This window comes from Haemaphysalis longicornis, unplaced genomic scaffold, assembly GCF_048455015.1.
Source record: "Haemaphysalis longicornis isolate Haplotype H1 unplaced genomic scaffold, Haemaphysalis longicornis Haplotype H1 scaffold_10, whole genome shotgun sequence".
Lineage (NCBI taxonomy): Eukaryota > Metazoa > Arthropoda > Arachnida > Ixodida > Ixodidae > Haemaphysalis > Haemaphysalis longicornis.
Window position 1 is genome coordinate 104,972,860 of NW_027526204.1, and position 12,461 is coordinate 104,985,320.

At 45.9% G+C, this 12,461-nt stretch overlaps 1 protein-coding gene across 3 annotated transcripts in view; it reads right to left on the reverse strand.

Moving 5' to 3' along the window:
- The window catches only part of LOC144159033 (uncharacterized), a 42,694-nt gene that overhangs the window by 10,660 nt on the left and 19,573 nt on the right, over positions 1-12,461 (reverse strand). For all 3 annotated transcript variants that reach the window (XM_077690269.1, XM_077690270.1, XM_077690268.1), the window contains 2 exons: positions 9,927-10,094; positions 7,930-8,237 (listed from right to left, as the gene is read on the reverse strand). In XM_077690269.1, the coding sequence (XP_077546395.1) occupies positions 7,930-8,237; positions 9,927-10,088 (470 nt within the window). In that variant the 5' untranslated portion in view covers positions 10,089-10,094. The remainder of the gene's footprint in view (positions 1-7,929; positions 8,238-9,926; positions 10,095-12,461) is intronic.

The window sequence follows — 12,461 nt, forward strand, 5'->3', positions numbered from 1 at the left end:
CTGGCGCCGAGTTAATATGCGCAGTCGACAGGATCGCCTAACTGCCCATGCGCAGTACAGTCCGGAACATGCTAAGGTGCTGTCGGCGTTGCAATATTGAAGAGGTCTGCAGACGCACTGAGCAACTACGGAAACAAACGGTGATGTAAATCGGCCTCAGAAAATGCTCATCACATCAACCAGTCGAACCTAACAGCAGGGTGTCGAACCGGAACCGGAACCGAACCGAAAACCGGAGCCGAACCCGAATTTTCGCCCGGAACCGGAACTGAACCGGAACCGTATTTTTTCCGCCATTTTGGAACTGAACCCTAACCGGAACGAATCGAAGGAACCGTTCCGAACCGGTTCCGGGGCCTCAAAAAATTTGATTTCTAGTTTTCCATTTCGGTACCCTACCTTGCGTCTGAAGATATTTTGCCACTCGCCAGACACAACCATGAAATATTTTGCGTAGTCTGCAGTTCCCATGGCCCATCATGTTCTCTTCTAATTATTGTCCTTAATTTGTTCACGTTCTCTTCTAATTATTGTCCTTAGTTAGCGTTAGGTACTGCCCATCTCTCCGAATTATCTTTTACATTTAGCATAACTTAAGTTATCACGCATATTACGAGGCAACATATCATGGAATATTCTTCATGGTTTCTATCTACATGGTGTTTAAAATCGTGTAAAGTTTTCAATGTGTTGTTAATTCGCATGCAGCCCTGTCCGCTTGCGAAGGCCTTCAGGGACACCATCAACAATAAATCCATATCTTCCACTTATTCTAGTTTGAATGGGCAGTTATATACAAACAGAAGAGTTGCAAGCTGGGCGAGTTGGAAATGCATCTTGAATGAAACCAGGCGCAAACGTAACAGGACGCAGAAAGGAGTACACAGGACAAGCGCTGGTCTACCAACTGAAAAATTTATTAGGCAGAAAGGAAATATATAGGCAGAAGAAACCACACCCCCAAACACCAAAAAACAAACAAAAAACCGCAGAACACTGCGCAAACAAGATGAAACATTGCATGCCAAAATGAAAAAACAAACATGCGCCAAAATCAACTCACGAGCCCCTGAGATACTTAATCTCTTTTGCATGAAGCATGACACTTGCTTGGCTAACGCACTTATCTTTCCTATCATCAATGTGGTACGCCTCAACGATTTCCCGTGTTATCTGGCGTTTATGCTTGAACAAAATGACAGTCTCAGAAAAATTCGGAGTGCAGCCACATTTCTTGCAGTGAGAAGACAAATGCGACGAGGCTGCCCCTTTCAATGATAACTGATGCTCACGTAAACGCACATTCAGGCACCGTCCAGTTTGTCCCACGTACGTGCGCCGACACGGGAATAGGGGAATACTGTAAACGACACCCATAGCGCATGACACATAGCGGTTATCGTGTTTAACCTTACATCCTACATTTTTTCTGCCAGAACCGCCGCTTGCCCTACTAGCAACTCTGGCACAAATAGAGCGTAGTTTGTTGCGGGCGGTTATAGCAACCTGGACACCGTATCTCGAACCAACTCTCTTCAGCCTGTGCGTAATGCCATGAACATACGGAATGACAGGAATGTTTCTTTTTGTTTCGGCCACATCTTCAGCAACCTCCTTCTTTGATCCAGACTTAACCAGTTTCACAAGTCTGGATCAAAGTTAAGTCTGGATCAAAGGTTAAGTCTGGATGTGACTTAAGTCTGCGAGTGTGAGAGTGTGAGTGTGAGTGTGAGAGTGAGTGAAAGTGAGAGTGTGAGTGAGAGTGAGAGGGTGAGTGTGAGTGTGAGTGAGAGTGAGAGTGAGAGTGAGAGTGTGAGTGAGTGAGAGTGAGAGTGAGAGTGAGAGTGTGAGTGTGAGTGCGAGTGAGTGTGAGTGTGAGGGAGAGTGAGAGTAAAAGTGTGAGTGAGAGTGTGAGTGTGAGTGTGAATGAGAGTGAGAGTGAGAGTATGAGTGTGCCTGTGAGTGAGAGTGAGAGAGAGTGTCAGTGTGAGTGAGAGTACGAGTAACAGTAAGAGTGAGAGTGTGAGTGTGAGTGTGAGAGTGGGAGTGAGAGTGAGAGTGAGAGTGAGTGAGAGTGTGAGTGTGAGTGTGAGTTGAGTGTGAGTTGAGTGTGAGTGTGAATGTGAGTGTGAGTGAGAGTGTGAGTGAGAGTGAGAGTGTGAGTGAGAGTGGAGTGATGGTGAGAGTGAGAGTGTGAGTCTCGGTGTGAGTGTGAGAGTGAGTGTGAGTGTGAGTGAGAGTATGAGTGAGAGTGAGAGTGTGAGTCTGAGTCTGAGTGAGAGTAAGAGTAAGAGTAAGAGTGAGAGTGAGAGTGAGTAATGCTATCCTTACCCCTGAGACCTTCCGGAAATGGTACACCCCGTCTCTACCGCCTCGATGTCCCTTCTGCGCCTCCCCCACTCCCGCCAATCTCCAGCACCTAATTTGGCACTGCCCGAAGTTCGTGCGCTACAGAACCTTCAAGCCTCCTCCAAATACAGCCTCTCTTTACATCGACCCTCGTACACTGGAACCCTCCATGCTGGCTTTAATTGCACACTTTTCCCTAAAAAGCGGTCTAGCGCGAGCAGTCTAGAGTCGTGAGCCTGCTCTCCTCACCCCACGCGGCCTCTTCAGCATCCTTAAGGAGCCCACCTGTTTTGGGTCGAACTGTACGCATTTAAGATGTCCCAAGTTACAACCCCCCCCCCTTCTATTTCCCCTTCCCCCACTTGACGTAGAGTCTTCCTGCCACAATAAAGGCTACCTCCTCCTCCTCCTCTAACAGCTCTGTTAGCAGATGAAATTTCTCTAAATGCCACCTGCCACGCTTGGCAGTCGGCGCCACATTACTCGTCACACTACCATAGAGAACAATTTGCGGGTACATTTAAAGGAGCTCTTCAACACTTTAGATAAACTCGCCGCGGTGGCTCAGTGGCTAATGCGTTGAGCTGCTGAGCACACAGACGCGGTTTAGATACCCAGCCGCGGCGGCCGCTTTTCTAATGGAAGCGAAAAGCGAAAACGTCCGTGTGTCCGAAATTTCGGCGCAAGTAAAGATCCCCAGTTGGTCAAAATTAATCCGGAGCCCTCCACTATGGCGCGCCTCGTCGTCGGCGTTGCGTCGGCGCGCGTTAAACCCAACAATAAATAAACAAATAAATAAATAAATAAATAAATAAATAAACACAAAAAACCAGTAAATAAATAGATCAACACTTTCGATAACCGCTTTTACTCTTCTTCGCATCTGGAAGCACTGCGAAAACTATCGCTATTGCCAGCACAGAGCAACAGTGCGTGATTTGCTCGTCGCTGCGGATACACCTTCCGTTTATGCTTCGCTTTTGTGGCTTTTTTTTAGGTGGCTATCAAATGCGTTCTATTCTGCCGGCAAACAGCCGCTACACCGCTATAATGACGTCATTCAGCTGTCGAAGTACGCGAAGACCGGGAAGGAGAGAAAAATATTTTGAGCAAGTTTCTATGTTATCTGACGAGGAGAGAGTAATTTTTGGCTGAGGCACATTGCGACCCCCTAATCTAATGTGTTAGTTGACTACTTCCTGCAAGCACTCAAGATTTAGAAAAAAGCTAAAAAAATTGTTGCAGGGTCGCTTTAGTTTGGTGAAGACAAAATGTTTGGACAAAGAAACCTTCATTATGACTTTGTTTTTATGCTGACTTGATAAGGAAACGAAAAACGAGCACAAAAAATTTACAGAAAAAAACACGCCTGCTTTTTTTCTTCGAACCCGTTTGAACCCGTTTGAACCGGTTCGAACCGGTTCGAACCGGAACGGAATGGTGCTCTGGAACTGAACCCGAACCGAACCCGAAAGGCTTGAACCCGAACCCGAACCGAACCCGAAAAAATTCCGGTTCGACACCCTGCCTAACAGCCGTTCTGAGGTAGCGGAATGCACCGGAAAAAAAAACCGCTAGGTTTCCAATACGGAAAAGAGATGTTTGAAAATGGCGCCACAACAAGGCGCTGCCGGAGCCATAGAGTTAATACTGCCGGAGCAGCGCCTTTTGATATTCGTGGAGAGATACGAGACGTGAAGCGCGCCACGGAGGTAAGCTATCTGAAATGCTAAAACACTCTGGTAGAGTGTTTTAGCATAGCAGTCGCGTTCCGGTCTCTGCTCGCGTGGAATTCAGACTACCGAGCACTGAAATACCCTTTCGCACCCCTTTGTGGGCTTCCCACCCAAGCGGGTTCTTCGCATGACAAGTCACCTGAAATGTTGGCGAAGCCGGGTGCCAGCAAAGTTTTGCTCTCTCTTCGGAATGCATCGGCGAGGACGCAACGGCTCAGCCAATGTAAATACCTAGTTCGAATTCCAATTAGGTTCAGTTTACAACATCATCATCATCAGCAGCAGCAGCCTATCTACGCCCACTGCAGGGAAAAGGCCTCTCCCAATAATCTCCAACTACCCCGGTCCTGTGCTAACTGCGACCAACTGATCTCCGCAAACTTCTTGATCTCATCTACCCATCTAACCTTCTGCCGCCCCCTGCCACGCTTTCCTTCTCTAGGGATCTACTCTGTTATCTTGCCTTCGCATTACATGCCCTGCCCACGTCAATTTCTTCTTCTTAATTTCTACTAATATGTCCTTAACACGCGTTTGTTCCCTCTCTTGTCCCTTAATGTTACACTTATCATCTTCCGTTCCATTGCTCGCTGAGTCGTCCTCAATTTAAGTTGAACCCTCTTAGTGAGCCTCAAAGTTTCTGCCCCGTAGGTGAGTACCGGTAAGATGCAGCTGTCGTACAACTTCTTCTTTAGAGACAATGGTAGGCTGCCATTCATTATCTGAGAATGCCTGTCGAATGCACTCCACCCCATTCTTATCCTTCGAATTATCTCTGCCTCATGGTCGGGATCGGGGTCACAACTTGACCTAAGTAGATCATCATCATCAAGTTCCATTAAAGAAGGAAAAGGGGGTAGAACATCCACTATTTGCCGCTTGACATCAGGACTCTCACCCCTCAATGCAGGCGTAAGCACGTAGCTTCCGTATACCTGTAATGTAAATGTGTCAACTGATGTCTTACCTTGACAAGAACGGCCCACTACCGCTACGGTGAGGAGTCTCACAAAAAATAGACTCTTGCGCACATATCATAGCCAGCAATAGGCAGCGTTTTATAGCGCTTAAACCAACTTTAAACATTTAGACAAAGTGACAGACCCAGCAAGAATTCGTGGTCAAAATGTGTCGACAGTTTACTAGCTGGTAACGTAGTCGTAAGACCGTAAGGTATGCTCCAAGCGGGGAAGGTATACTCAGTTGTCGCTAACCTCTACCACACGGCAAGTTCAGAGGCCTTCCGAAGGCCTTCGAACCAATCTAGTGTCGAATTGACTACCTATTAGCCGCACTTGTAAGTAAGCGTTCAACTGTCTGATGAAAGCTGGCCTTGTAGCACAGGTATCAGGAAGTTGTTATTTAAAGGTTTCAAGTTGCTGGTACAAGACGTATGACACCAAGACCATATTTTGGACGCTTTTCGGTCTTACCCTGCTCCCAGTTTGACTTGATTTGATTGTTCGTGTTTAACGCGAGTTCTTCACCTGGTCTATAAAGCGGGCCGTAGCGGAGGGCTACGGATTAATTTCGAATGCCTGGGGATCTTTAACGTGCGCCGAAAGCTCGACGCACGAACTTTTTTTTTTTTTTGCTATTCGCCTTCATCAGAAAAGCAGGCCCAGGGATTTATACACACCCCCAACACCCCCCCCCCCCACACACACACACACACACACAACACCCCCCCCCCCCCCTAAAAAAATAGTTTATAACCACGAGCACCACTCCCAGGGATTTACACACACCCCTGAACATGCCCCTCCGCAGGAGAATTTCGGCACCCCCCCACCAAAAAAAAAAAAAAAAAGAAATCTAAATTCTGGATAAACCCCTCAGCAGGCACCGCAACTGGTATAGAACCCGCAGGTACCGGGCGGGTACCGTTTTGCTCGGGCTTCTAAAAACCAAAGCCCCTTTCTCAATAGAAAGACGGTTAAAACGAGAAGCTTTCGCCCCCTGCGACCGGAGTCAAAGTCCGAAATCTAAACTGTTTCGACCTTGCTTACAATCGTGCGAGGTTAAGGTGCTTGCTTATGCTGATGATATAGCGTATTTTCGCGCTAATAAGAGGAGTGTCCAGGAAGCCCTTACACTGACTAAGCAGTTCTGTGATGTGTCTGGAGCGGATGTTAACTTGGAAAGAACTAAGAGGTTATCGATCGGACAACGGGTAACGAAACCATCCAGATTCGCAGGTATTATTTGGGATAGCGCCCCACTTCAGTACCTCGTCGTGCCTTTGCATCAAATGCGGAACACAAGGCCTCAATGGTCGTGAGAACTCACGCATGTTAAGCGCGCATCGCGGGCATAGAATGGGTGAGACCTGTGTGCGTTTGCACGTGCAAGAGTGTGTAATGCCTTTCTTGCTACTAATCTCTTTTACGTGTTCAACTGCTTCATTGTGCGCGATCAAAATTCAGGCTCTACATAGAGTTTTTGCTACATTTGTGTGGGGTTCTCAATGGGAATTCCTATGCGCTGGGTTAGCTTGTTTCTTCTTTTAAAGGCTGGGGGTGTTGGGCTCATGCGTTTGTTTATGACCAACTTGTGTCTCGCTTTTTCTTCTACAAATTGGTTGATCACGCACTTTTACTAACTATACTTCAGCAGCGCATAAGTTTCCATTTGCCTTTACTGCTTATATGTACGGGTGAAGTTAACACGATCACCTCCATGGGGATTTCTCAAGGAGGTTGTGAAATCTTTTAACTTTCTTATGGCGCGTTTTTTCTTATAATATATGCTCAGTATGTCAAGGAAAACTATGACGAGCACTCTAATTGAAAGTCTATTCCCGGTGCCTATTTATCGCCAGCCTTACTTAGGCCACCAGAAAACCAATGTTTTAAAACGTGTAATAAGTGTGTGTGTTCCGCCAAATGAAAAACCGTTTTTCTTCAAGCTTCATTCTTCCACACTCCCACTTAAGGCATGGCTGTGCGAAAATAGAATGTCCATTCTTTTGTCGGACAATTGTCACCTATGCAATCAACCAGAGACAATTGATCATTGTTTTGTGTTGTGCCGTGACGCAGTGTTCTTCTGGGACGTTCTGCAGCGTACTCTCAAGAAAGACATTGAAATTACTCCTTACATTATTCGGTGTGTGCCTTTTCATGATTTTAATCGCGTACGTTGTGACGTATTTGTAGTGATAGGTTCGTACAGCTTGTTGCAGTGCCGCACGACTGACCGGCATGCGGAACCCCCCCAGGCCAACTAAGTCCATTTTTCGTGAGCTGGCTGCGTTGGTGAGGAGTGTTCATGCAGCGCAGAATGATCCACGGGCCTGGTTGAATCTTTTGGATGCGTGTGTCCGCTTGCCTGACTTTTGAAGGGTGCAAAACGCAGTTGGGTTTTGTGCCTCTCCATCGATGCCTGCTAGCTTTTGTATTGTCTTTTAGTCGTTATTTGTGATTGTGAGTGTGCCTAAATTTTCTATGCGTTAAAAAAACAAAAAAAGTCGGAATGGCGCCATCGGATAGACGTCCGATTGGATTGGAGCACGTATTGGATTGGATTGCATTGGATTGGAATGGATTGGATTGGAAACCCTTTTAGCAGCAGTAAGCACGATAATCAGCTAATCCTAGACAACCAGGAAACCTAAGAATAACCAGCTGAGCCTTAGCTCACGCTACGTATATCCTGGCATAGTCGAGCTAAGCCACTGCTATTTTTTTTCTTTTTTTTTTTTCTTGAGGTGCTTGATGTGCCTTCGCTTATGATCCTCAGCGTTTTGTGAAACCCGTTGCCTAAAGTTGGCTTTCCTGTAGTGCGTTCTGCTCGAACATGGCCGCCATCAGTGAGGCGTAGAAGGCTTCGCTTTGAAACAGACCTGAAGGCGTAGTCCGGCACCGCCTTGAGGTTGTTGTAGGACAGCGAGAGGCTCTCGAGCTTGGGGAAGGTGGAGACGTTCTGGAAGGGGAACGACTTGAGCTCGCAGTGGACGATCTCGAGCCGCCGGAGGGTGTCCCTGGAGGGCTCCAGGGCGCCGTCGTCCACCTCGACCACAGTGGACTTCTTCACCTGGACGTACTCGAAGCGCAGCGGGCCGAACATGCCCCGCTCCAGGGTCATCACCTTGGCGTTGGACATGCTGAACTTGCCGTAGTCCAGGGCGTGGCTCGTCAGCCTAGAAGCCACCTGTGTGCGATTGGTATAAAGGGAAAAGGAAACATTCATCCGGTAACTGCCTGTGCCGAGAAAGAGAGAGAGAGAGAGAGAGAGAGAGAGAGAGATATCTTTAATGTTAACTAGAAAGGTCAGGTAATCCCTGCTAGCGGCAGTGTGCTTACACTAGATTTGATTACTTTTACTTCTGATTACTTCTGTGTCATTACTTGTTTCCTTAATGTTAGGTTTGTTGTATACATGTTTTGGCAATCGCGTATTAAATGACCTCCAGGGAATGGTATTATCATCTTGTTGTCGGTTTTTTGTGTGCTTTTGTGAAGAATTGTGAATTTTTTAGTGTGTAAACCTTGTCTTTGTTTTATTGTTGTAATGCCATTTTGCTATGTTCAAGTGTAAACTTGCATTTTTGTGATTATGCTCGTCGCTGAGCCTTGTAATGGTTTCTTGGGTTCCGTCAAGCTGCTTATGCAGCGTTTACCTAGGAAACCACCCAGTTTTATCTGGAAATGAAAACTGATTTGATTTGAGATGGGGGTGATAACAATTTAGTGGGGTGAATGGTGGAGTTTGTGGAGACAACAATGTTGAAGAAAACAAAATTAAAATATAAAAAAAGACACGCAGTAAAAAGCAAGTAACTAAACTCAAAAAGAGAAAGATGGATCAAAAAGTAGAGGAAATGGGGACGAGGAAGCACTGAAGGCCAAACTAAAAAAGACAAAAAATATGTACATGACGACGCAAAAGCGTCTGGATGTAGGTCAAGCGCACAGTTTAGAAATCACAGAACTTTTTATAGTCCAGAGTCTTGAGCAGTACAGTATCGAGGGAAATTATTCTACTAAAACTGCTGCCAGGGTTCATACATGTCCACAGTAGTTGGCGCGAAAGAAACCTAAGGCATATTTCAGGCAATATATGTGGGTAATAACCTAAAGTACCGGAGTTATTTTCATTTTAATGCATGTCGGATTAGTTTTGACAATACCAAATGAAACAAACAACGGGTTAAGATGGTGTCGAATAGAGAAAGTTGAGGTAAAAGCGAACACCAAAACAAAACAGCTCGCGATCGAGATCGAGCTGCACTAACCACAAGAGAAACAAAAGGTCCCGAGAGATGGCGCGTGAGCAAGTGAACGCGGGAAAATTGAACTGGATTGGGCAAGCCTCCATTGCATCGAGAGTGGAAAGGAAGAGTGTGAGAGGGGAAAGAGGGAGGGAGGAGGAGGTGTTACGTGTCATCGGCGGCAGAAGACTAGCGCCTTCGGCGCTAGTCTTCAGCATAGACGCGGCAATTTTTAGGTGGCATTCCTTGAAAAGTTTAGCTGTGAATTTCTTCGCTTGGCAACACTGGAAACGGCCACAGACATGGCCGATGCGCCACGGACATGGCGCGGCTCGGGCCACGGCGCCCGCACGCCGAAGACAAAAAAAAAAAACACCGGCGTGCGTCGTCTGCTCCCTTTCAACCCGATTCTCAAAGGTGGTGTCAACAGAGATCTTATTAATCACACTCACATTGGACTCGAGGCGATACTTTGCGTTCGGTGAGGTAGAGTTTGTTAACGTGCAACACATGTGCTTTGCACGGACAAGTACCGCCATCCCGCGGAGCCCGACGTGACGAGTGACGGCGCACTGACACGGTTGCCTGCATGCGCGCCTCGCCAGTGAATACAAGCAATATGAACGTACCCGTTCCACTTGTCGCGTTGATATGAGTCCGTCACACGTGAGCACAGTGAAGGTGTTGGGTCCCGTGCAGCGGCACGGCATGGTGACGCTGTCGGGAGGGCAGCAGCGCGAGAAGGCGTTGCACATGGCGTAGAACATGGCCGCGCTCAGCATCGGAGCCATGACCGCCTGCATCCGCGTTATCCAAGAGAAGAACATTGACACGTTGCTGCAAGAACTAACAACAGTCCATATTGCGTTCATCAAAGTTTATTTAAGAACCTGTGCCTAGGCGTGTTGCACTAGGCTTTCCTTTCATCAAGACACCTTCTGGGGCTACTTTAATATGCCGCAAACAGTTCGTGGGATTTATTATCTCACAACAGCTGCCGGCACGCAAGCTCCTGCATACGATTTTACTCTGAAGTAGCTGTAGACTTCTTGGAAAGTAGAAGTAGCTGTAAACTTCTTGCAAAATAGAAGTAGCTGTAAACTTCTTGGAAAGTGAACTTCAGGTACGATTTTGTGTCATGATAACTGCGAACATTGGCAAGAGGTGAGCTTCTGTAGACGATTTTATGCGGAGGTAGCTGTAAACGTTCTGCCAAGTAGGCGTCGTGGCGGGTAAACTGGTATATACGATTTCATGCAATGATAAGTATATACTTTTTGGCAAGTAAACTCCTGTATACGATTTTATGCAGTTCATTTTTTTTTTTCAGTGTGAGTTTCCGTATACACACGACATAGCGGAAGCTGCTATCCGCGGCGATTTTTGTATACCCCCGGCAGCGTGGCACAGTACGGAGAGCTTTTTGTAGCACAAATTGGCAAACGTAAACGAAGGTTTTTTGCACTTAGTGGTACAATGGAGATCCAGGCAACCAAGTCTGATTCGGAGAAGTCCCACTTTGCAGACTTCTACGAATGGCAAACGTTTACAGGTATCAAATGCTCACAGGAACTCAAACGAACCGGATGTTTTCGACGGCAACAGCCATTCGTGCCCTAGCGGAAACGATCTACGAAACGATCGGGGGAAAAAAACCTCCATTTCCCGACCTATTTTTGTTTCTTGTCCTATTTTGGATAGTGGGCAAGTGTTAGAATCCACTGTGACGTCGACTGTTCCTTAAATACACGTTTTAAATGCACAGCATGAACATCTTTTCCAGCATTTAAGGTTGAGTATAAAAGTCTTCACATGTACAGTAGCGCTCAGTATGAATTTAACTGTAACACTTATTAAATCATCGTTAGGTGTCCGGGGCTAAAACTCAAGTACACATTGGGTACGTAAAATTCTGATGCATCAACCTGATACTAACGTTTTTTAGAACAGTCATTATTTTGGCAATATTACTGTCTGAATACTAATGAGCATTCTAGGTCATCTTGAGCGCGACTCTTCGTCCGCCTCTCCTTGCTTGTAACCAAGTCGAGGTCCTAGAAATCAAAGCGTCACAAGTTTTTATATGCAAAATTTTGATTTTCTGGGGTAGATTTCCTCGCCGTTTATTTTATAAATACACCTCCAAAAAAATCTTTATAAATACATTTATATTTATAAATACTTTATTTAAATACTTTAAATAAATACTTTAAATAAATACTTTATAAATACTTTATAAATAATTTCTTTATACATACAAAAATTATTTATAAATTTATAAATACACCTCCAAAAAATACAGCTCCAACAAATTCTCTAACAATGCCTGCTAACAACTGGTATGCACAGGTATACGAAATGGGACCACAATGAACATCGCTGAGGACTTTCCCGCATGTTAACGTTTTTCAAAACAAAGGAAATTTATGGCGCGCTTGAGATAAAAATATAATTGTAGAATAAAAGCGTGCATTTTTTAATTACAAGTATGTTCATTTAAATACGTTAGACAGTGATTTACGGAGAATGACTGCGCCGTGTAATGGTTGACAGAAAGGCACTGCTTTTTCGGAGATCCTTAATGTTTGAGACTTCAGAATACCTGTCCCCAGTGAGGATTATGAAAAGAAAAAGACGTATAATTGTGGCTCATACCCTGATGAGACTGCTATAGATTCAGTATGCTTGCGCACATGGGGGAGCAGTTTCAGAAAGACACATTCGTAATCGTGGTCGGCATGTAGCTATACACAAAAAAGCGGGATCATCTATGGTCCCGAAAAGCAGTTCTAACTTTCATTCTTATGGAGGTACTTAAAAGAAATCTACGTTGTGGTTTCCCGCCAAAACATTTCTCGAGCATGCAGGATTTCAGAACGATATAGTAGTGGCTAAGGCGTTGCGCTGCTGAGCACGAGGACGCGGGTTCGATTCCCGGCCGCGGTGGCCTTTTCCGATGGAGGCGAAAAGCAAAAACGCCCGTGTAAACGAGATTTTGGCGCACGTTAAAGGTACCCAGATGGTCAAAATTAATCCGGAGCCCTCCACTACGGCGCGCCTCATCGCCTGCGTTGCGTCAGCGCGTTAAACCCTGCAATCAACCAGAACGATATAGAAACGCCTTTGTAGTAAACGCCGACGTTCTTTGGATTATCTCAAGTAGG